Source organism: Danio aesculapii, chromosome 20 (assembly GCF_903798145.1).
Source record: "Danio aesculapii chromosome 20, fDanAes4.1, whole genome shotgun sequence".
NCBI classification, from domain to species: Eukaryota; Metazoa; Chordata; class Actinopteri; order Cypriniformes; family Danionidae; genus Danio; species Danio aesculapii.
This window is the reverse complement of record NC_079454.1, coordinates 38,782,998-38,809,601: the sequence shown is the minus strand read 5'-3', so window position 1 is coordinate 38,809,601 and position 26,604 is coordinate 38,782,998. Positions and strand designations below refer to the sequence as shown.

The 26,604-nt window shown below is 35.5% G+C and overlaps 3 protein-coding genes across 4 annotated transcripts in view; 1 reads left to right on the top strand and 2 right to left on the bottom strand.

Moving 5' to 3' along the window:
* Positions 1 to 937: 937 nt before the first annotated feature.
* On the bottom strand, positions 938 to 21,827 carry flvcr1 (FLVCR heme transporter 1). Its single transcript, XM_056481545.1, has 10 exons — positions 20,927 to 21,827; positions 19,334 to 19,478; positions 18,755 to 18,895; positions 17,278 to 17,345; positions 11,893 to 11,996; positions 9,109 to 9,216; positions 4,142 to 4,247; positions 3,837 to 3,948; positions 3,687 to 3,751; positions 938 to 2,104 (listed from the first exon to the last, which is right to left on the bottom strand). The coding sequence occupies exons 1-10, from the start codon at positions 21,569 to 21,571 to the stop codon at positions 2,021 to 2,023; spliced, it is 1,578 nt and encodes a 525-aa protein (XP_056337520.1). The 5' UTR covers positions 21,572 to 21,827; the 3' UTR covers positions 938 to 2,020.
* A 2,443-nt stretch (positions 21,828 to 24,270) lies between these two features.
* LOC130247464 (spermatogenesis-associated protein 45) lies at positions 24,271 to 24,735 on the top strand. Its single transcript, XM_056480695.1, has 2 exons — positions 24,271 to 24,549; positions 24,657 to 24,735. Exons 1-2 carry the CDS (start codon positions 24,315 to 24,317, stop codon positions 24,674 to 24,676), a joined length of 255 nt encoding a protein of 84 aa, XP_056336670.1. The 5' UTR covers positions 24,271 to 24,314; the 3' UTR covers positions 24,677 to 24,735.
* Positions 24,736 to 26,323: 1,588 nt separating this feature from the next.
* Positions 26,324 to 26,604, bottom strand: part of tatdn3 (TatD DNase domain containing 3) — a 10,027-nt gene continuing 9,746 nt past the window's right edge. For both annotated transcript variants that reach the window (XM_056445471.1, XM_056445472.1), the window contains one exon: positions 26,324 to 26,604. This exon is cut by the window's right edge and continues 872 nt beyond it. The gene's annotated coding sequence lies outside the window, so the exon portion shown is untranslated.

Here is a 26,604-nt window from a genome sequence, read left to right as displayed (position 1 = left end):
CGACCTTCTTGCTGAGAGGAGACAGTGCTTACCAGTGATGCATCATGTCGGCCATAAAATATAAAATTGTAGTTATAAAATAATATATAATTGTGTATATAATATACAGATATAGATTATTGGCTTTTGTGTATGGTCTCGTTTACAGAAGCGACAATGTCCTTCAGGTCTGAAGGGTAACAAAAAGGCTGTTGTGACTTATTGAACATACATTTGACCTATTTCAATATGGTGATATCATTGCTCCATGAACAGTTCCTGCTTGTCTAAAATCGTTTTCAGAATAACAAGAGACGATTCAGCCATAAGTAGGGCCAGATGGAATCTGCGGGCATTTTTTGCTATTTCTGCGCAGAATTTTGTAAAAATCTGTGTATTTATGCGGAATGATTTTGGGAGTAACGTAACTAAAACCTTAATATATGAAATAAAAAGTAATACATTTTTAACTTGTATTTCCTGTTTACAATGCAAATCCAATTAGATCCACTTTATGGTAAACAAAGCAAATCTCTCATATAATATATCTATTAAAAGACAGAAAACATTACTTTACAAACTATATCGCAAATAAGTCATATAAATATTTTCATACTAGTCTATAAAATTACTGAAATTAATTTAAAAAATGAATAAATATAAATTTACACACATTTAAACAAGTAAATAAACAGAATTAATGATGGGATTAAAATCAGCAGAATTCTGCGTGCACAGATTCTGTGTGAGCCTAGCCATAAGTAATGTTAACACGGCTGTCATTTAAAAAGTATTAATATGTGGAGCTTTCTGGATTCTCAGAGCTTTAAAAATGAAAGATCTGAAACAGGAAATACATTAGAACCATTGTTATTGCTTATATCCCTCAAAATGGTCTACAGTATGGAAACCCCTCGATGTATGCAATATATTGGTCTACAAAAATCAACAAATCATATTTTATTTAGCAATATTGTTTTTATTGTTACAACAGCAGTGATGAAAACATGAGATATGAGCTTTTGCACTGTGTTACTTTACACTGAATTTCCCAGCATCATTTGAGACAATCCAGTGAAAGACCAATATGCACAGTTGCCTTCATTAACCGTCAAGTACACTAAATAGAAACAGTAGAGATTAAAAGCAAAAAAAATTTATAAATACAAAAACAATCCTGAAAAAAGCCGTCTTTTCAATAAATATGCTTCTACAATACAAAATTAGTTAATGGAAAGTAAACCTAGGCATATAAAACAGTGCTTTTTTTTCCACCACACGTCTGAGGTATAGCATTTTCACGAAACCTCGCTAGGCCTGTTAGCAATGCACTCTCATAGACAGACACATTCCTTTAAACGAAACATTCTTAATGTGGTACAAATGTTGACAGGTTGATTTGTGCTTTTCTGAAAAGACTAAACAAGTCTGATCTCTCAAAGTATCTTCCTGTTAAATGTGTGAGAGGTCGAACAATATTTGATTTTAGCTTGCAATGATTACATAAGCACTTAAAATGATGTCCCAGCCTCATTGTGGATGTTTTACGAGCGATGCTTTTTAGATTGCAGAACACTTTTCATTTAAAGCATGGAAATTCTTCATCGTCCTGAATAAATAAAATAGGAATTCATGGCCTTGGGTGTTTCACAACATGAATAACATTGCTTTACAGTAGACACACACAATCAGAAAGGTCCTTGAGACGAAGCAAACAAACATGCTTTCCAATCACACTAACAGGATTGTGCATACGGGCATTAGAAACCCTCTTAAATACGGAATATTTGGTCCACAGTTCTTGAAACAAATAAAAAGTACCATGCTTTGATAATTAAGAGACGTATTGTAGGTAAACGTTGTCCTTTTTAAGCCTAGATTGAAGAGAAATGAATTCACAGTATATTTGTGAACAATTATTACAGTCTGTTTTCACAGAAAATTGTACTATAACATCATTACAGCAGAAAGAGATTTCAAGTCATCTCAGGACGGTCTGATCAGTTCTGATGTTTGATGTGCTGTTGGAGACGTTAAAGACTTAAATTGAGGTCTCGTGAGGTAAACCTGAAGACTCCATCTTGACGTCGCTGGAATCTTTGTCAGAAGGCAGTTCAGTGGGAACCTTTAGAGGAAACAATATTTGTCTAATTAAGAGCTCTTTTTTATTTCCATTTTGACAGCCATTAGTTTATCAATAGATTATTTTGAAGTTTGTCATTTTGAGCACATCCTACCAGTTGAAGGCGAAATACGAAACCAATAAAAGACTTTTTAAAAAGATATATTATTAGAATAATAATAAGATTATGAATATTTGAAGTAGCCTAAATGTTCTATTATAGATTAGATAGACACATCTAAATGGACAGACAGACAGACAGACAGACAGACAGACAGACAGACAGACAGACAGACAGATAGATAGATAGATAGATAGATAGATAGATAGATAGATAGATAGATAGATAGATAGATAGATAGATAGATAGATAGATAGATAGATAGATAGATAGATAGATAGATAGATAGATAGATAGATAGATGGATAGATGGATAGATGGATTGATAGATAGATATACAGACAGACAGACAGAGAGATAGATAAACGGACAAATAGTCAGACAGTTAGAGGTAGATAGATAGATAGACAGATAGATAGATAGTTAGACAGATATATAAACAGACAGACAGTGGAATAGACAGTTAGGTAGATTGACAGACAGACAGACAGACAGACAGACAGACAGACAGACAGACAGACAGGTAGGTAAATAGATAGATAGATAGATAGATAGATAGATAGATAGATAGATAGATAGATAGATAGATAGATAGATAGATAGATAGATAGATAGATAGATAGATAGATAGATAGATAGATAGATAGATAGATAGATAGATGGATAGATGGATGGATGGATGGATGGATGGATGGATGGATGGATGGATGGATGGATGGATGGATGGATGGATGGATGGATGGATGGATGGATAGATAGATAGATAGATAGATAGATAGATAGATAGATAGATAGATAGATAGATATACAGACAGACAGACATATACATAGATGATAGACAAATACACCGATAAATACACGGACAGACAGACAGACAGACAGACCGACCGACCGACCGACCGACCGACCGATCGATCGATCGATCGATAGATAGATAGATAGATATACAGACAGACAGAGAGATAGATAGACGGACAAATAGTCAGACAGTTAAAGGTAGATAAACAGACAGACAGTGGAATAGACAGTTAGATAGATTGACAGACAGACAGACAGACAGACAGACAGACAGACAGACAGACCCTAACAGCCTTCCTCTACAGCACAAAGCTAGCAACACATAAGGTGTGTATTTGATTTCCAGGAAAAGCAAGGACTTGTCAAGCTTCAATGCAGTGTAAGTAAGTTTGGGTAAAAGCATCAGGCCAATGCAAAAATGTAGATAAGAGAGGAATTATGTATACGATACGATAGATAATATACACAGATAATGGCAGAACAATGGACAGATTTAGAATAGTTTTTTCTCAGTGACACAGCTTGACTTTTGTCCTTTTTGACTTTGATCTGGCACTAAACTGATTATGAATGCAGTGATATCTACTGCTCCATATTATCAAGATATGAGCCTCTAAGTCTGTTTGGCAGACTTAGTTCAGTAAGGGGATGAAAAGCAACACTTACTGCTTGTCCTTTGTTAATATTGCCCACATTGACGTCATGTCTTTTGAGGTCTGATTTAATCAGAGCTGCAAGAACAAAAAAAGACGCTTCTTAATGTTGTTCATCAACAATACTGATCAATAAAAAGTAAAAAGTAAATAAAAAAGCAACCTGTCAGCACGATCCCAAGCAGGATCCAGGCACACAAGAAAATGTTTCCGCTGAGTGGGTTGTAATCTGTTGTGAGCTTCCCTTGGATGAGAGTAAAAATGATACCGAACACCTACAATTAAAGAAAAGAGACAAATGAGTTACTCAAAGCACAATCTGAACCGGTTCTTCAGCATTTCAGATATGGGCAGACTGAATGCTGGGTAACCAAGTCAAATCATCTGAAAGTGGTTACCAGGGTGTGTATGGAAACGAAAGCCTAGAAACAATAAGAAACAAATCGAACAACAGCAGGCCACACATACCTGTGCAAATGCATTCAGAAGACCAGATGATGTGCCCTCAGACTCGGGGTATGTGATTTCAACACCAAACTCAAACCCAATCGGAAGGTAACCAGTCATAAAAAACCTTTAAAAAAAGCAGCAACATGAGTCATATGTACCTACGTGGCAGATGGTGAGTACAAATGATTAGCATGTACAAACATGTTTAAGGAAATCAAACAACAATAGAGAAGAAAAACCTGGCACCGCTTCTTCTCATGGCAACTTTAAAAGAACCAGAATGATTCACAATAGTATCCTAAAACATTTTCTTTCTTTTTTTGTACAATATATTTATTACTTTTTTTCCAATTTGCATATCACAACAGATTACACAGTTACAGAATTACAATCATGAAGCCACAGCAAACCTTTTACACTCTATTCTCCCTCCCATCAACCCATTCCCTTAAAAAAACTAAACAAAACAAAAAACTAAGCAAGAACAAAAAACAAACAAACAAACAAACATAAAAAAGGATCAGGTAAAGAGTGTTTCCCGAGTCTATGTTTAGACCATGATACTCTCCTACTCCCTCTAAGCTTGTTCTTGTAGTAGCAGACTGACAACATTTACATTGTACTTCAGGAAGTTATTGAAAGGTCTCCAGATTTCTTCAAACATATTTTGTTTCTGTTTGACAATGTATGTGATTAAAATACACGTCTATAAATCTGACCTCTTTGCTTTGTAAGGGCTGACAGGATATATACCCAGGATAAAAATCTTAGGATGCAATGGTAATTTCTTTGATAAAATTTGGGCAATTATTTTAATAACACCTTGCCAAAAGGGTTTCACTTCACACATTCCCATATACAGTGGTAAAGTGTACCTTTTACCTCATTACACTTTATACAGATATATCTGGAATATTATCGTTAAACTTGTGCAATATAGCAGGAGTTATGCATGTTTGCATTAACCATTTATAAAAACACTTTCTTTTAATATTTGTTCCAAAAGAACAGGTGTGCAATCGAATTACATTTGCAGAATAGGTTTTCCAGACAAAGAGAGGTGATCAAGCGCTTCAAATGTTTCAAACACTTTTTGTAAAATATAAAATGTCAAAATACAGGTCAAATAATCATCAGCTCCATTATCACTTGGCTTACCACAGCAGTTCCCAAACTTTTCAGCCAGTGACCCCCAAAACTACAATGCCAGTGACTCACGACGCCCAATATCCTCTGGGGTGGTTATAAATATAGAAACCTTGCACACAAGTCTATTCATCATTTAATTTTGAAGAACGCCACTCGGAGACCATCCTCCATGTTCAGTCGTGGTCTAAATTTATTTTTAATGTATGTGAGTGCCGTAAATGTGTTAGAAAGTTTAACCTGGTGCCATATAATCAATCTGCTGTGTCTTAATATAACGTAATAACCCCGGGGATCGCAAAAAAATTGAAAGGCTGATGGCTTTTTATTTGCATGTTGTTTTTTTATTGTAACTGTTGACTACTTTTTTTCTTCTGTAGGTTATGGATAAAATACAGTAATTCTAATAGTTTAATAAAATGAATTAGATTTTTGTAAATCACTAAGCGACTCCCTCTCATTGTCCCCCGACCTCCACTTTGGGAACCACTGGCTTAACAGATGTAGAAATGGCATGACATATTATTCTGACCTGTACTTAATCAAAAATATAAATAAATAAATGATCGTTCTAAATTATTTTATATTTGAACTGAATAAAAACGTCTGATTGACTGATGGGTAGACTTTTTTGGAAGATAATGTTAAGGCGTACACATTTTATGATCTCCAATAATAAGTATTTTATAAGCAGTGGTCGAATTGTAAAAGATTTTCTAGGGGGATGGTATGGGTGGGGGTTGGGTGCGTGAGGGTTGGGTGCTTAAATACATTTTTTTAAATAATCACCGATTATTAACAATCTTTTCCCAGTGATGGGTTGCAGCTGGAAGGGCATTCGCCGCGTAAAAACGTGCTGGATAAGTTGGCGGTTCATTCCGCTGGGACGACCCCGGAATAATAAAGGGATTAAGCCGAAAAGAAAATGAATGAATATTAACAATCTTAAGCATGTCATTTTTAAGAAAACCATGAACTTAAAAGGGACAATTAATTAATTGACAATGTAAGTATTTGACTACTAGCAACTGTTTGATTGACTAAATATAAATTTACCTTTTTATTTACAACACTTATTTATTTACCTTATGTGATCCAACTACATGAGCTTTTTTCTATAAACTGAAATAATATCAGAAAGATAATCTTACAATCAGATTAAATCAATAAAATTCCTCTTGACACAACAAAGATGGCAAAGAAAAAACAAAGCATTTAGATAAATTTCCTGTTTATTTATAAATTGACTCTTTGAATTGAATGTCATGAGATTTGAAACTAAAACCGGCAGTAGGTGGAGTCAAGTGTCCATCTTTGTCACTGAATGATTCATTTAAAAGTTGTTCGATTCATTCCCAAATGTCTTTCTGAATGGACGACTGAATCATTATCTCATATCAAAGCCTAATATTCATTCATAAACAAAACATGGTATGGAGATGCACAGCGGTTGAGCTGTTTGTCAGCATTTGAGAAAATGGAGCAACATTTGGATAGCAGTGATTCTAAAACTGCATCACAATTTGCATTCTGATTTTAGGAATAATATACAACAATTCATTTTAGAAACAGAACCTAGAATCTGCTGCAACTTAGATATTAACGGCGAAACTTGGGTGGCTAAAGTAAATGTTAGCAAGCCCTGTTAACTGTGTTTTACAGTGAATATAGAACAGCTTATGTTACACTCACGTCAAGCCGCCTAAACTGTTCTGAAATGCAGTTATTCACGGCAGGTATAAGCAAACATATATAATATAAAATAACTAAATATGATACCTTCTGTTCTCTTCTTAAAGAATGCAAAAAGTTACGTCTGAACTGCTCTCTTACTGTGCGTTCACACCGAAGGTGGCAAGAGCGTCCAAGTTCGCTCTGGCGGCGAGAGCGTCAAAATTCGCTGCGTTGATGTGATATTTAAACGGGCTGTTGCAGCATATCAGCAAATCAGTTACATTCCCGCATAAAAATGTTGCGTGCCTTTTATCAAATTCATTTAACTACGGAAGATCCAGTTGTTGCGTGTGCTGTGGCTTTGCTCCACTGTATACAGTTAAAGTGTGTGTTTTTTTCTTTTTAAATATTTCTCAAATGATGTTTAACAAAGCAAGGAAATTTTCGCAGTATGTCTGATAATATTTTTTCTTCTGGAGAAAGTCTTATTTGTTTTATTTCGGCTAGAATAAAAGGAGTTTTACATTTTTTATGAACCATTTTAAGGTCAATATTATTAACCCCTTTAAGCTACATATTTTTTCGATTGTCTACAGAACAAACCATCATAATACAATAACTTGCCTATTTACCCTAATCTGCCTAGTTAACCTACTGTAATTAACCTAGTTAAGCCTTTAAATGTCACTTTAAGCTGTATAGAAGTGTTTTGAAAAATATCAAGTCAAATATTATTTACTGTCATCATGACAAAGATAAAATAAATCAGTTATTAGAAATGAGTTATTAAAACTATTATGTTCAGAAATGTGTTGAAAAAAATCTGCTCTCGGTTAAACAGAAATTGGGGGAGGGGGAAAGGGGGCTAATAATTCAGGGGGGCTAATAATTCTGACTTCAACCGTATATATAAATGGACTATATCCAATATGTCCATATGTCTGAAATATTCTGTTGCAGCAATACTGTTTTGTACAGTCGTTAGTTAGCATAAGATTCCCGTTTTTTTTTTTTCTTTTTAAAAACAATATATAAAACTAAAGCACATCAGTAATTCGTCAGTAACTTTTTTTATTTAAGTCCCTGTAAGAAAACATTGTAAATAATTGCAAATCCATCAACTGCAATACTAAAACCCTTGGGAACAACTGTAATCAGAACCAAAGTTCACAGGACTGTGTTCTCTGGACTCCTCTCATTCCGATTGCTTGCCGCCGAACCTTGTCATAGCTCATTACCATAAAGTTGACTTGATTTCAACTCTCCTCGACACCCACACAAGCGAAGATGCACTGCGCCGCTCCTCGCCTCCAGCCTCACTAAAAATGAATGACTTCCGGCTAGTTTGACGCTCTCGCCGTCTTTGGTGTGAACGCACAGTTAGACACTGTATTGAGCTTGTGCGTTGCGCCTTATTACAATACTGAGTTCTGATTGGTCAGTCGTCGTTGTTTATAAGTCATAAATTACCATAAATAGAGAATTGTAATATTTAACTTGCATGATAAGTTTTACATTACACACACTGTTGTTAATCTGAAGGGGATGTTAAGGGGATGGTGGTTTTACAAAGGGGAAGCATTTTGTCATTTTTTTTCCATAAGAGGGATGCCATCCCCCCCGCATCCCCTCTCAATTCGAGAACTGTTTATAAGTATGTTTCAGTTACTTATACAAAGGAGGATATTCTGAAAATGTTAAAAAAGAATATTCTTCAAAATATCTTTTTCTATGTTCAACAGAAGAAAGACATTTTTAGAATCACAGTGAGTAAACAGTGAGGAAATGTTTTTTTTTATTGGTGAACTATCAATTTAATTTTCAATTTAGAATCTTTTAATATGTCATCAAATTATTCTTGTTCTCAATATGCCTGATAATATTTTTTGTATTTTTTATAACTTTTCACTTTAATGGCATTTTAATTAGGAAAAGGGTACCGATTTACATGTCTGGACTTCGAACTAAGTTTATTTTGGCTGATTATTTAGCTTGTTTTAAAAAAAAAACTTACTTAATTTTGACATTATTTCTGAAAACAAGAAAATGTTTTATTTCCATTTCCTATTTCCGCTTTTGATTTAAGAATTGTTAGATATTAAGAAACAAGTTAAAAAGAAGATATTTTGGTTTTGTAGAGAGTTGACCTTTAGTAACAGGCTTACCCTAAGACTCCAGCAGTGAAGAAGATGACAAGCAGATGCAAGTTCAGTGTGAATGTGAAGACCACCATTCCAATGAAGGACAGGACATAGACGATTAGTGTTGTCAATCTAAACAGTGAGAAGACAAATTCAAAATTGGCAAGGTTTTCAGATCTGGGGTCTCATTTATAAAACGTAAAAACATTTCTAAAAGTGAACGTACGGCAGAATACATTTGAATTAATGCATTAATGATTATATATTTACATTACGCAGCCACTTTCGTCTAAAGCGACTTACAATTGACAAGGCATTCAGCAATTCAACAAGAAGAAGCTCATTATGGCTCATATATGATGATTTAAAGTGGTTTAATTTAGTCAATATTTAAGTTAAATATGTTTGCTTAAAGTTTACTTCTCACAGCTGCACACATTCTTCCACTGTTTGTTTTTTATAGATGACAAAGTTTGCGTGGGAACTGCCATACGTATATATTTCGACACCCGTTTTGTGTGTACACCACATTTATAAATGAGACCCCTGGTAAAATAACAGTTAAAGTAATGAAGGTCAATACTCATATTCCAAATTAGTGAGAGTGTGATCATATTTACCACTGTTCTGCGAATATTCACAAGCAAAATCCATTTTTTTCAACAGAACTTTACACAATTTGGAATTTGGTGTGAAGCTGAAAGAATTCTACAAGCAATTTTTGCTAAAGACTCAATAAATTAGCTGTATCTGTGAATAGAAAGCTGTTTGGTTTGAAAGTTACATCTCTAATCTATTAGAAATGTAAAACTGTCCACAATATTTGTTTGTTAATGTGACCAAGCCTTCAAAAAAAAAAAACAATACAATTGAACTAGTAAATAAAAACATTTAAATAATAATTCATTATAAAATAGCTGCTTTTGATATTGAAAATCTGAAACATTAGAGAGCCACAGCTAAAAATGTTAAAACTTTCTTAATACCTATTTGACTTTCTTCTTCTGTTAAACACAAAGGAAGATATATTGAATTGAACAATGCTGAAATGCAGCAGCCATTGACTTCCATAGTATTTTCTGTTCCAACTATGTGTTATGATTGCCAGTGGCGTTGTCTCCGCTGTCAATCTACTTCTTGTAGTTTGCTGCAATCGCCAGCAGGGTTTTCGAACTACTACTCCCAGAACTCCCTGCCCTCAATAACTCCTGCAACAGCTGACAATAATCCAGACACTCACACACACACACACACAGCTGCTGCTCATCTACACTGATTACAAGGACTATAAGTACACCTCACCTTCATTCACACATTGCTGAGTCTTGTTTCTATCATGAACATTACAAAGCGGTTCTCCTGGTTTGGTTTCCTGTGTGTTTTGAGCCTTGCCTTGTTTCTCTTCTTGACCGATTGTCACCTAGTCTGACCTCTCGCCTGTATATTGACCATGATTATTAGATTACCCTTATGATTTTGTTTTGTTCCTGTTTATGACCCTTGCCTGTATGGCCTCAATTAATAAACTGCATGTGGATCCGCAAGTCTGCTTTCAGCGTCTGCTTCGTGACACTAAGGGTACTGATGGCTGCTGGTTTTCAACATTCTTCCCAATATCTTGTTTTGTGTTCAACAAAAGAAAGAAAATCATTCATAACAGTTTAGAACCACTTGAATGTGCGTAAATAATGAGGAAAATACATCTTTTTTATTAACTATCCCATTAAAGATATATTTTTTTAAACATTTACCTGAATTAAGTCTGTAATTTGTGTTAACATCAATGCAAAACCTTTAAAGGTCAAAGTTCACTACATATTTTGTCTCCTGTCTGTATTTTGTATAAACTGCACTAGTTAATGCATGTCAGCTATGTGGGCACCAGACTTTGTGATTATAAAAGAATAATAGCAGGGTATATACAGGAATCAGAGATTGAAATTCAATACCTTTTAAGATCATTTTTAAGACTCTTTGCATACATTTTAAGACCTCATCTCTACTTCAGGTTTTAACCAGTAACATTGCCAACATTTTGACCTACAGTATAGTAACTAAATACTGATGGCAAAAAACGAATTCTAAACTAAATTGCATTTATATACTGAATAAAAATGTTAATCCAGCAGGTGGCGACTTTACAGCAGCAGGAATAACAGCGTTTCCCTGGTTATTGCAGTAAACAAAGCAGCAATGTCAAATCTAGCAGGATTTTTTTAATTTCATAAACTCCACAGCATCCCAATATTCAAAGATTAAATTCAGGTAAACTTTAGCGTACTGATACTGAATTTAATACCTTGTAAAAGAGCATTTAAAACTTTTTAATACATTTTAAGGGCCTTAAATTTCTCTAAATTGATTGATAAATTTTGAATACTTTTTAAGACACCGCAGACACCCTGAGTAGATTCTGAACATTTTCAGTTTCATTTCTGTAACTGAAACTGATCTACATCCAAAAACATTTGCATAATGGCAGACTACACTCCTCACTGGCTTCCTGGAAATAGCATCTATAATAGCATCTGACTCACCCTCAAACACTTCAGTTGATTCATGTTGTCAACATCCCACAGAGAAGCACTTATTGGTGAGATAAAATACTCTAGTGGGACTTGTTTTGCACTTTCACAAAAACACATTTTTTTAATATAGTTGCTTTTTGACCTTTTATGCATATACAGTAAACCTATTGTAGGAGACCTCCAAAACAAAACTGAGAATATTTAAAATGGCATAATAAGGCACTTTAAATTACAAGCAAACGATTAAAAGATAAAATCCACCAGTTCAGCATATACTTACTTATAGGTTTTAGTACGATCCAGCCAGATTCCACAAAGTATGGAGCCAAACATTCCTGCCACCACCAAGGTCAAGCCGATTCTGCCTGTGTTTAGCTCCTCACCCTAAAACAAGAAGTTTTTATAAGATTAAAATGTGTTTTTAAGCATGTAACTTAACATTTCAATCATTTTTTACACACATCATTGATCTCAAGACTTTAGATTAGAAGCTTACAAAAGCAAATTCATTAGGCCTCCAGTTGAAACCAGCATCTGACAGTGTGTCCACCAAAGCGGCAGCTACAGTGCATCTGGAAAGTATTCATAGCGCTTAATTTTTCCAAATTTGTTTTATGTTACAGCCTTATTGCAAAATGGATTTAATTAAATAATTTCCTCCAAAAAACTGTAATTGTTGCAAATTTATTAAAAATAAAAAAGCTGAAAAATCACATGTACATAAGTATTCAAAGCCTTTGCTCAATACTTTGTTGATGCACTTTGAAGTCTTTTTTAATATGATGCCACAAGCTTGGCACACCTGTCTTTAGGAATTTTTGCCCATTCCTCTTTGCAGTACCTCTCAAGCTCTATCAGGTTGGATGGGAAGCAACAGTGTACAGCCATTTTCAGATCTCTCCAGAAATGTTCAATAGGATTTAGGTCTGGGCTCTTGGCTGGGCCACTCAAGGACACTCACGAAGTTGTTGTGAAGCCAGTCCATTGATATTTTGGTGGTGTGCTTTGGGTCAAGGTCCTGCTGGAAGATGAACCGTCACCCCTGTCTGAGGTCAAGAGCACTCTGAAGCAGGTTTTCATTCAGGATGTCTCTGTACATTGCTGCATTCATATTTCCCTTTATCCTGACTACTGCTTCAGAAAAACATCCCCACAGCATGATGCTGCCACCACCATGCTTCACTGTAGGGATGGTGTTAACCTGGTGATGAGCAGTGCCTGGTTTTCTCCAAAGGTAACGCCTGGCATTCACTCCAAAGTGTTCAATTTTAGTCTCATCAGGCCAGAGAATTTTGTTTCTTATGGTCTGAGAGTCCTTCAGATGCCTTTTGGCAAATTCCAGGTGGGGAGTGGCTTCTGTCTGGCAACTCTACCATACAGGCCTGATTGGTGGATTGCTGCACAGATGGCTGTCCTTCTGTAAGGTTCTCCTCTCTCCACAGAAGAATGCTGGAGCTCAGACAGAGTGACCATGGGTTTTTAATCACCTCTCTGAATAAGACCCTTTTCCCCTGATCACTCAGCTTAGATGGCCGGCCAGCTCTGGTCCTGATGGTTCCTTACATCTTAAACTTACGGATGACGGAGGCCACTGTGCGCATTGGACCTTTCAGAGCAGCTGAAATTTTTACTGTAACATTCCCCAGCCTTATATAGACAGGTGTATGCCTCTTCAAATCATGTCCAATCAACTGAATTTACAACAGGTGAACTCCAATTAAGCTGCTGAAATATCTCAAGAATGATCAGTGGAAACAGAATGTACCTGAGTTCAATTTAGCCGGGGCTCGAACCAGCAATCTTCTTGCTGTGAGATGATTGTACTACCCACTGTGCCACCGTGCTGCCTGTGAATACTTACGTACATGTGATTTTACTTTTCTTTTTTTTTATATAAGTTTGCAACAATTTCAAAAAATCTTTTTTCATATTGTCATTATGGGGTATTGTGTGTAGAATTTTGAAGAAACAAATGAATTTAATCCATTTTGGAATAAGGCTGTAACATAACAAAATGTGGAAAAAGTGAAGCGCTATGAATACTTTCTGGATGCACTGTATAAAAATATTCTAACAATTAAAAGTCATCAACAGCAATCAACAATACACAAGATAAAATATATAAATAATAATAATAATACTATAAGATCAAAATATAGAACAGTTTTTTAAGGTTTACCCTTGCGGGCAAAAATGGCGTACATGCAACCATAACAAAAACAAAACAATTCTTGTTCATGTGGACCTATGTTAATAATTAAAAACACGGTACTATATACACCAGGCCAGTAGTTGGCGATGCCACTTTGCAAAGAAACACTACAACCTGAGCACATACTGTCTTGTGTAGACAACCATTATTGTTTTAGTTGTCAAATATTCATGCAATCTGAACACGTCAAACCCATGAGAATGACGTCACAAAATGACACTTCTGTAGTTTACACAGATAACTGCAATAATAATAAACTGCAGTGATAGTATTTAAGAGGTTTGGAAAGTAATTAAGCCATAGACATGATAAAATAATAGAAGACTACATAATGTATGACCGCAAATGGGAACAAATGATGTTAAGTTTAGATTGAAGCAACAATTGCCCAGAAACAATTTTTTCAGAGATTTTTTCCGATAGTTTTATCCGTAATATGTATCCTCAGTTTCCTAGCCTCCCCTCCCCAACTCCTCTAGATTTAATTCTTGAGCCAGTATCTATTGGGAAAGGTATGATTCCAGTTTTTTATGACAAAATATGTTCTCTGCATAGAAGCTCACTGACATCCATAAAAACACATTGGGAAGAAGACTTAAAAGATGACATTTCAGATAAACTATGGGAAAACATTTTATACAGGGTACATTGCTCATCTGTGTGTGCTAAACATGGCTGGATTCAATGCAAAATACTTCATTGGACTAAGGTCAATTACTCTGCTGCTGATCCTCTCTGTGACCGTTGTCACCAGGCTCCTGCAACACTGGTACATATGTTGTGGTTTTCCCTAACTCTGTGTGGTTATTGGTCAGAAATATTAGAGACAATGTCTCAAGTAGTTGGGCAAGCAATTAAACCTGTATCTACAACAGCATTGTTTGGTACACATCCTTTGTCAGTTCACTGTTCACGGTACAAAGCAGATTTAGTGGCTTTTGTGCCCCTTCTGGCCAAACGCTGTATTCTACAAAATCGGAAGTCATCTGCTCCACCTACTTACTCCATGTGGATTAATGATGTTTTTCAATTCATAAAACTGGAACCAATTAGACACTGTCTAAAGGTTTCTTCCAAAAACTTTCATAAAATTTGGGGTTCTCTCATTGAATATTTGGAAATGAATACTCCACTTAAAATAATGGTTCGTTAGTTAATGTTAGCTCATGTATTTATTAACATAAACAATTAGTAATACATTTATTACGGTATTTATTCATCTCTGTTAACGTTAGTTAAAGGTGCATTAGGTGATTGTCTTCAGAAACATGTTTTGTTGTGCAGGTTGAAAGTCTCTTCACATTCCAATAGTAATGATGAAAGTAAATGATCTAGATGTATTTATATGTATTTTTATGATCTGGGTGTGGCATAAAACTAAAAAATGTTTATCCAATCAAATTTTGTCGGACCAACAAATAACTCAATTATGACAGGTATCTCAATCTGTCTGTCAACAAATTTAAATTTGAATTTCTGCGCAGCCTCTTTAAGCAGATAGACACTTCACTCATGCTTTTGCGCGAAGCATAGATCTACAGCTGACATCAGGCAGAGAAACATCAGACAAACTCTGCATTAACCTGAACTTCTTTCTGAAAGACTAACATGGCCTTGTATGCATGAAAAGAAAGATTGGTTTTGAAAGTGCTTCTGCCAAAAATGCAGAATCAAATCTTTTTAAAATCCTGAATCAATATCGCAAGTACTTTTGTACGCTGAAGGAAAATGATGTTATGCAGTTCAAAACCATGATCAGAAGGGTGACAACATGGCTGAAGTATTATGTTCAGACAGGTATGTTTTAAAACTATTTCAGCCATGCAAAGCTGATGTAGATTGTGTTCTTGTTTATGAATGGGTTTAAATGCACAGAAGTGTTGCTCAGCCACTGAAAACGTCCGGCAAAAGATTGGCTATTTTCAAGTTCATGATGTATCTTTTACAGCATCGATAATATAATCAGTTAAATAGACCTGAGCATTTGTTTAGTTGTTCAAGTATAAAAGGAGATGAAAACAAGTGATGTACAAAAATCAGCGAGCACAATTGAAAATTGAAAAAACATAAGTGTAATGTAAAAAGATGACTGGATATTTCTGTTTTTAGCACTCCTTTTTTCTGATCTAATTTTTATTTAGTTGTATAATGAAACATAAGTAATTAGCGCTCTTCCACCTAACCAGCTTTACTGAGGTGAAGTTTGATTTATATTCGCACATTCGTTCATATTTGCACAGTGACAGTCTGTGTCGCGCTCCCACTCTAATGTTACTTTGAATATTGAGTCTGAAATAGCGAGTAGGAATGATTCAAAACAACATTAGCACTGTTTCATTGACTGTGAACAGTTTTGTATTTTGGAGTCATTGGCCCATTATATGATTTCACCATTTAGAATTTGCAAACAATACTTTTCTGAAATTATATTATTAAGGAGAAAGTCAGAATGTGCGGACATAAAACCTACTTTAGTGTTGGGGAAATATAATTCCTGCACTCGCTGGCCTGTCAACACTACGCTGGACAAAGTGCATGTCTCCATAGAGTTTTCTAACTGGTGAATGACATGATATAGTGTTATATATACTTGGTGCGCGTTCGCACGTTCATGACTTAAAGGAGGCGTGGCTTTGAACGGCAGGAAGTAAAAAAAATTTCTAAGCTATTATGCTAATGTTAGCGTTCAGGCAGATCAACTACTGCACCTTTAATGCTATTTAGGTTAAATAACATTAGTTCATGTTAACTAACGGTGCTTTGACTAATGTTGACAAGCACAACATTGGATGTTAATAATGCATTAGTAAATCTTGAACTATGAATAATAAATGCTTTACAAGATTATTCATATTTAGTTCATGTTAGTGAATACATTGAATTAACATTAACTAATGCACCATTATTCTAATGTGTTACCAGAATATGTTTCTGGAGTTTACACAGAGACCACAATAACTGTATCATTCTTTTCAGGTATTTTCAGGTCCCAAAAAATACTGTTGTGGTAAGAAATAAATGGCTAAAACTTTTTTCCCTACAAGATCAGTCTCAGCAGAATGTATATTGGCCCTAATCTACAACACTTGGCTAACAATCACCCGTCCCCTCTTTTAAAAGGTTCTCACGACCAGATACTGAAGTGCACAATAAGAGTTATCACATGGTCATCAAACTTAAGCCAACTTAAGCCTGCAGAGCATTTGGTCAGATCGAACTTGGTAATGTACAGTACATTCAGTGCTTGTCTTTTCATTTGGACCCTATCATGAGTAGCAGGCATGCATGAAAGTTGCTAATGAACTGCAAAGAGCCTGAACAAAAACGTTAGTGCACAGCCACCCATTCCCATCAAACAGTTCCATAGTGAAAACAGAAAAATGAAGACAGAAAAAAGGCCTTACACTCATTGCTGCACATGAAAATGCATAGTTTATAATAAATGTCACTTACCTTGTAGTGAGTAATAATCATTTGATTGAGAAGTGTAGAGACAGAGTAGAACGATCCGGTCATGATACCTAAAACATGATCAGATAAAAGATTGAAATGCAGCACGTTTCTCACATTATATTAAGCATTTAAATGTCCTGTGAAGTGTTTTGAAATGTGCATTTTTTATCTCAAATGAAAAATAAATAGAGGGTGTGACATAGAGTAGCTCCTCCCCTTAAATAAAAACAGCCAATAGCATTTTGTTTTATCACAGCTCTGCCAGTGAGACAGGTTGAGCTCAAGCGCATCAAATTAAAAGCAAATAAGAAGCATCTTTAAGGGGCGGGGCATGTCAGATACTGGAGAGCACTTGATTGGTCAAAATTTTATAAGAACTGAATAAAATTGTTGATCCATTTAGGTAGCGGTGACAAATTGCAAGCTTTGGATGTTTATATTCATTCATTTTCCTTCGGCTTAGTCCCTTTATTCATCAGGGGTCGCCACAGCATAACGAACCACCAACTTATCCGGCATATGTTTTACACAGCGGATGCCCTTCCAGCTGCAACCCAGTACTGGGAAACATCCATTCACACACGTACATATGTATTTGACCTTATACATATACATATGACTTTTTTAATGCATAATATGGGCTCTTTAAGTTAAGTTTAGATTAAAAGGAACAAAACTGTGGTTTAAAACAGATTAAAGGAAAATATACATGAACACAAAATATTGAATAAAAACTAACTTCATATATATATATATATATATATATATACAGTTGAAGTCAGAACTATTAGTCCCCTGTTTATTTTTTTCCCCAATTTCTGTTTAACAGAGAGCAGATTTTTTTCAACACATTTCTAAACATAATAGTTTTAATAACTCATTTTTAATAACTGATTTATTTTGTCTTTGTCATGATGACAGTAAATAACCTTTTACTAGATATTTTACAAGACACTTCTATACAGCTTAAAGTGACATTTAAAGGCTTAACTAGGTTAATTAGGTTAACTAGGCAGGTTAGGGTAATTAGGCAAGTTATTGTATAATGATGGTTTGTTCTGTTGACTACCAAAAAAATACAGCTTAAAAGGGCTAATAATTTTGACCTTAAAATGGTTCATAAAAAATTAAAAACTGTTTTTATTCCCGCTGAAATAAAACAAATAAGACTTTCTCCAGAAGAAAAAATATTATCAGACATACTGTGAAAAATTCCTTGATCTGTTAAACATTATTTGGGAAATATTTAAAAAAGGAAAAAAAATTAAAAGGGGGGCTAATAATTCTGACTTCAACTGTTGAAATATATATATATATATATATATATATATATATATATATATATATATATATATATATAAAACCTTAAATACTACTGAAGTAAATAGAGACAGACATAAAATCTTTAATTTACACAAGTATGAGCAAATATTGACAGAATTTGCTATTTTATTACTGAATAATTGTCTTTTCTCACCGTAGCTGATGAGGAGCAGAATGAAGGGCTTGTTTCGGAAGAGGTTAATGATTGACTTCTTGTATGAATAGTCTTCGGCTGGACCAGTGGAAAGAACAGCTTGGGCTTTGCTGGGTGGTAGTGGAGGTCTGTCCTTAATGACTGAATAAAAACAAAACACACATGAACTTCTAATCCTCTTTATTTGATATCTGAACATGTTTATGGTTGTTGATGTAAGGGATTCACATAATTGTATTATTTTTAATACTCTTAAAAATTGTAATGTTGGTAATATTGCATACATCGCTACTGTCAGTGTTTCTAAGACACCTTTTTCCATATTCTGAAGAAAAAAATCCTGCGTATAATAACATTATCAAAAGTTTTCATACTTTATTATATGAGATGGTAATGCCCAAGGTCTTCAACATGCTACAACTTGCTTATATGCATTCTGAATCATCATAATAGCATAAAAGCATAGTCTTTAGAAGACTGAATGATTGTTTATATCTATTTCTTTATTTGCAACCTCTGTTACTCAACTTGTGGGGTTTTAAAGTTTTAACAATGTGAAATGCAGATACTGATTGTTACCAAATATTGTTAGAAAGAAGAGCAGAGTTGAAACTGCCGCTGTCCCGTAGAACATAATGCTGATGTTGTGGCCCATGAGATCTTTGTCGTCTGCGGTGTTGGGAACCAGTACAGGGGGGAGGAGGAATCCTATGGCTACACCAAGCTGACGGGAAATAAAGAAACCATATTACAAACATATCCATACATAATACAAATAATACTAAACTGCTACAAACGTAAATATACACACACTGTTAAATATTTCTGGTCACACTTTATATTGTTGTATTTATATTAGCTTACAGTGGATTTAAAAAGTAAGCACACACTTTCAAAAATGTAAGCATGGTGACCATAGTTTCTGTCATAATTTCTACAGTTAGTTATTAACATACAGAGAAAGTCAATGGGAACATAAACTGTTTGGTTACCAATATTTCTTCAAAATATAATTTATTTGACTCCAGTATGCTTTTTCCTAAATGATTTTTCTAACATGTCACTCTTAATACAACAAAAGAACTTCCTCTTAGCTGCCTTCATAAGTGTTAAGAAAATGTTGGTCTGCCACTGGATCCCTCCTCATATAATGAGTAGATGTCAATGGGGCCTATCTATGCTGGACATTATTTGTATGGAACTTTCAACAGCGCACATACAAGTCCTGGATTATAGCTTTTGATATTGTCAAATCTTTTGTTTCTACCTTCTAATGTACAGCTTTTCTGTTCGTATGTACTTTATGTATCTCATGATGTAATAGTTATTGGGGTTGTTTTATAATATAGTCATATGCTGTATTCGTTCTATATTATACAAAAACTGAAATAATTAAAACAAATGTTCACAAAAAAGTAATAATATATATATATATATATATATATATATATATATATATATATATATATATATATATATATATATATATATATAGAATATCAATATAGAATATATAATATATAGAATATCAATACTTGTTACTTGTTTGGAGCAACGAGGCTGAGTAAATACTTAAAGAATGTAAAAGTAGAATATCACTTTATAATATATATATATATATATATATATATATATATATATATATATATATATATATATATATATATATATATATATTTAAAATAATAACGTTTTTTAATAATAATAAAGGTTGATAGCAGACTCAACCCATACAAATAAAACCAAATCCACTGGATTTACACTTTATTTTATCTATCTTCCTAAAAATACAATATGTAAAAAATAATGTTGTGTATCTATCTCAACCAAACTTTATTAGAAAATACTGAATATTTCTTACATGTATAACATGCCTACCGTTTATCCCTTAAATCACTATTATAAAATAATAAAATAAATTTCTAACCAGCTGAATGCTTAAATGCATGTCAAAGATTGAATGGATTCTCGATGTTAAAAACAAAGCTTCCAGCTAATTTCTTACATTTTACTGTAAACTATTACCCTGATATTATCCATTTATTACGGTAAATGCACGAATTTAATAGTGCTTGGCTGATGCTAACTGCAAAACCACATTTACAATATGGTAAATTCGCATTAATCTTTAACCACACGTATAACTGAAGTAATGCAATTTTAAGCCCGCACCTGGTTGCCCAATACAGCAGTGGCACAGGCCGTGGAAACTTCTCTCGGGCCGAACCAAACCGACGCGATTCTGGAGGGAAGGCCAAGGATGAACACCTGTGCCACTGAGCATATTATCTGCGCGGTCATGGTGACCCAGAACAGGCCGGGTCCCACGCTGGCGCACTTCACCCACGCGCCCAGGGCATTCAACCCGGCCCCAAGAAGCGCAGTCACCCGCAGCCCCTTCTTATCCAACAGCCACGTCGCGGGGAAGATTAAAGGCACGTACGCGACCATATAGACCACGGAGAGCCAGTCGATCGCGATGCTTGTTACACCATAATAGTCCATGAAAATGTTCGTAATGATGCTGTACTGTATCCACTGGAAGGCGTTGACGAGCGAATAAAGGCTGAACACCGCGAGAACCGCAAAGCGCCTCCAGTAGAGTCTGGTCTCCAGCGCATCAGTCCTCTGCTCAGTGGGTAGCATCGCCTCTTTTTCATCCGGCGGTGGAAGCTCCTGCTCCTGCACCTTCGGGTCCAGCGTGATGTGGACCGACCCGTTGGAGAGCTCCTTGTAGCCGCTGTCCTCGTCTGTGTTTCCTTCAGGCGCGCTGTCGGGCAGAACATGCTGCTCCTGGAGAAACTCACCTGCCACCATTGTGACAAATGAACGCTTTCCTTGTGATATGAACGATTTCACTGCATGCCAGGTCGCTTTGGATGCGTTTCCTGGAGCGGTAGGCGTATAAAAGAGAGACAAGGAAGAAGCGTCCAATTGTTAACAACACAAATGATACGTAGTAATTAATGTCTACGGACTAAATTGCCGCCACGTTTGCGATAACTACCGGCTTCAGCAGCATGTGAGTGACGATGATGATTGTGGCGTGATGTGCGCATCCTCGTCGGATTTGCTTACTTCGCTTTGGCTTGTCTGCCGCTACTGTAAGTAGATTTATAGGCTTGGCGAGGACCAATGAGAGCGCAGGTGGGCGGGGCTAATAGACAAGCCTTCTACAGCACACTGCTGAACTGTCGCTTCAGGGACCTTTTTCCTACTGTACCCACTGGTCCGTGTAAAAACACTTAGGGGTCATAAAACAAACCCTGAGGGTCGTCTTTAAAGTAACTTATCCTAAATGTTCTATCACTGTAACATTTTTCAGAGGTAGAACAAGTATCATATTCTGATTCAAATCTTCATATTATAAATTCATGTTTTAGAAGAAGCAACAACTTCTTTACATATGGCAGAGTTTGCTTTAGTTCTCTATTTAAATTTTCTTGTGGTTATATGATGTTTAACTGTATGCTTTAAAAATGTTGGGTTGTTTTAACTCAATGTTGGGTCACGTATGTACAAACCCATTTATTGGGTCAAAAAGTGTGTAATTTAAATCGAATTAATAAAAATAACCCAATGTTGAGTTTTTCGATATTTCACTGACCCAACGTTGGGTTAAAACAACTTAGCATTTTTTAGAGCATTTAAATGATCATAAACTCAGCAAAACATTTATTGTGGGAGCATTTGACCAGAGAGAAGAAATTTATTCATTCATTCATTTTCCTTCAGCTTAGTCTCTTTATTCAGCAGGGGTCACCACACCGGAATGAACCGCCAACTTATGGCTCGAATCGAACTTAGGGCTCAAACCAGCAACCTTCTTGCTGGCAACCGTGCTAACCACTGCACAACCGTGCAACCAAAGAAGAAATTCTAAATATAAAACTAGAGCAATTTTTTATTAACTAAGCAGTATATTGTTGCCATAAACTGAACTCTCATGTTATTGGATTAATATTTACTTTCTATTAAAGTTTAATTCTGTAAAGCTTCTAAATTTTATTTTTTCATTTTTGTCACGAAAGATTTCCTTAGTTCTTGAAAATAATCCAGATTTTAACTGTAGTTTAGTAGATCATGACACAAACAAAAACTATGTTCCTCTTTATTGTATTTTATGTGGACAGCAAATGAGAGCAGCCTGACAGATTTCTCAGAAAAACATGCGTTAAGCTTTTAAATTGATACTTTATTTGGAGCAATCAGGGGTGTAGTGGACATTTTAAAAGTGGAGGAGACAGCTGTATGAAATCCAAAAGTTTACATTCTCAATCATCTGTTTCTAAATGGTCTGTCTCTGAACGTGAGGGACACTTTTAGAGACCCCCCTATCCCCTCCAGTTGTTACACCCTTGGGAACAATAATATATTTGGTTTCAAATTTAATTTGACACATACACAGTTATACACAGTACAATATGCAGTGAAATGCTTATACAACTGCCCGTGACCTTAAAAAAACTAAAATATGTTCAATAAGAATCTTAATTATGGAGTATAATATGTTAAACCACAGATCATTTGAGATTTAGAAATATAAGTTAAATCTGTAGAAAATATGACCAAATATTAAATATTTAAAAACCTTACATATCAACAATATTGTATAAAAAATATAAAAAATATTTCAAAAGGTCTAAGCTGTACAAACAAACATAGAAAACAGAAGTGTTTCTAATAATGTGCCTGGTGCATAGAGAGGAAACAGTGTATCCCACAGGTGGTTTGTCAAGCCCACCCACGTGCAGGGTGTGTGCAAATGTGCACGAATGTGCATAAATATCCATAGGTGTCCAGGGAGAGTGTGAAGTGCATGCATGTGCAGATGTGCAATGTATACAAGTGTCTGTAAATGTGCAATGCGCAAAAAGAAAGTGTTTTAGTTCTTTGTGTTGTTTTGATTGAGAGACCGTATAGTCTGTGGGAAGAACCTCCTCCAGTGTATACGGTCTCTAATACCAAAGCAAACCTATCAAAATATTAAGATCATGGTGCAAAAATTAGTAGGTATACACCAAAGAATGTGTTAAAAAAACATGTAGCTTAATAAAATAGTAGTTAACATAAAAAACAAGAAGACCAAACAAAGTACATTTTTGGTTTAATTTGTTAGGGTGTAATTATTTATGACACACCTCATAAGACTATTTTCCTTATCCTAAAATCTTAGATGACCATATGTTAATTTATATAAATGTTTATAAATGTTTTTTTATACTGTCCATGAGAAATGGATCAACATCTGAATTTTCATTAGCCTAATTTTCATGAATTTGTAAGCTTACAGACTTGAGTGTCCAGCATAAATGAGTGCACTCATTTATGCTGAACACTTAAGTCTGTAAGCAAATTAATTCAAACAGAATAATCAGTAAAATAAAAACACGACATCAAACTACTTAAATACAATGTAAAATATAGCCCAAATTCCATTTCCTCAACACCTGCGCGGAATATACAAACTTCCGGTTACACAGTTCAACAAGCTAACATGCGTCACCATGGTTACAGTTGTCTGAATTGACACATCCTATTTCTACCTACGATTCATAAGATGTCGAAGCAAGAGCGACTTTACGAGTTGAATATGCATAGAGAAACGTGGTGTCGAGTGGAGACAACGAGCAGGTACTGGAATTTGCCTGAAAGGAAACATTTCCGTTGTCACCTGCAGAACACCTGCGACATCAGCGCTCTGCAGACCGCGAGCCCCGAGCAGCGCTCCGCCTGGATGAGGAGCGGAGGACAAAACACCGCACACCCCGAGCGGAGACACTTCGAGGACAGCTGTAAGATGACTTTAACTGCGCTTTAAGCTTCCTGGAATTTCTAACTTCAACTTGTACATGATAGTTCACGAGTTAAAGTAAAATATTATCCACTTCTGTATTTCCAGATAAAGCTCATCTGGTATAAGGAGCTGCCGTCAACCTCTGTGGAATAAAAGTTGTCGTCCAGAAAGAAATAAACGTGTGTCATGAATGAAATATGGTGAATAATTACTACTATACGGTAAATAAAACTATTTTGAGGTAAATGTACAGTTAATGGAGGGCTTGACCGCATTACATTTCTATATAATTCATTCATTTTCTTTTCAGCTTAGTCCCTTTATTAATCAGGGGTTGACACAGCGGAATGAATTGCCAACTTATCCAGCATATGTTTTACGCAGCGGATGCCCTTCCAGCTGCAACCCTAAACTGGGAAACACCCATACACCCTCATTCACACACATACAGTACGGACAATTTAGTTTACCCAATTCATCTATAGCGAAACTGGAGCACCCGAAGGAAACCCACGCCAACACGGGGTCGGGGAGAACATGCAAACTCCACACAGAAATGCCAACTGACCCAGCTGAGGCTCGAACCAGCGACCTTTTTGCCCTGTGGCGAGATGTGTATGAAACTAGTCCCACAATGAGAAATGGTTTGTTGACAAAAAAGAAAAAAGAAACAAAACGTGTCATCAATCATTAAAATCCGAACAATGACTTAAGGTGTGGTAAATGTAGTATAGGCAGAATAATTGACGGGTTTACACCCAAAGTGATGAAGCCATGACACAAAACTAAAAACACTGGATTGCACTTGGAAGGGATCATCCGTATGCCCTAATCCATTTGGAGGGTCCCTCTGAAGGGGATAGAGCATAGGGATGAGCCTTTCTGAACCGAGTGCATTGTGTGACAACTAACAATTTCCCTGCTCAAAGGATTATGGCCTGAAGTGACCAGCAGTTGTCCTTCATTCCTAAGGCCTCTTCAAAGTGGCCAGTTTTGAGCACTTCAGTTTGAAACAACACAATATTTTCACTTTGAAGTACCCTTCTGAGGGTGATATGCCGTTTGGAATGCACCAAATGTTATGGTGCATCCCATTTAGGGAGTTTTGCACTAGTCTATTCTGATACTGAAGTATAAATAGTGCAGGTATTGTGTTCATGCTGAAAATTCATTACGAAAAGAGAAAGTGCACTTTAAATATCCTGATGAAAGATTTTGTGGTGGCGCAGTGGGTAGCACAATCGCCTCACAGCAAGAAGGTTGCTGGTTCGAGACCCGGCTGGGTCAGTTGGCATTTCTGTGTGGAGTTTGCATGTTCTCCCCGTCTTCGCATGGGTTTCCCACTGGTGCTCTGGTTTGTTGAATTGAATTGAATAAGCTAAATTGGCCTAGTGTATGTGTGTGAATGTAAGAGTGTATGGGTGTTTCCCGGTATTGGGTTGCAGCTGGAAGTGCATGTGCTGCGTAAACCATATGCTGGATAAGTTGGCGGTTCATTCCGCTGTAGCAACCCCTGATTAAGAAAGGGACTAAGCTGAAAAGAAAATGAATGTAGATTTTGTGAAAGAGTTAATTTTGACCCTTATCAACTAATATATATATATATATATATATATATATATATATATATATATATATATATATATATATATATATATATATATATATATATATAGACAGACAGACAGACAGACAGACAGACAGACAGATAGATAGATAGATAGATAGATAGATAGATAGCATCATTTTTAAGTAACATTTCCATACTTTATTTTAAGTAGATGGATAAAACACATTTTTATTAAAATACATCATACAGGTGAGCTATTTATTTACACAATCTAAATTTATTCACAAATAAGACACTAAAAAAGTCAGTTTTTAAACTATATTTTTTATAAATTAAAGCAATTTACAAAGAAACAAGACATTCCATGTGTCACGGTCACCAGCGGTCTAACCCTCATAGATCGCTGGAGAACATTCACTTTCACATGGACTAAAATTATGCCACCATGAAGAACTACAAATAACATCATGCACCACACACACA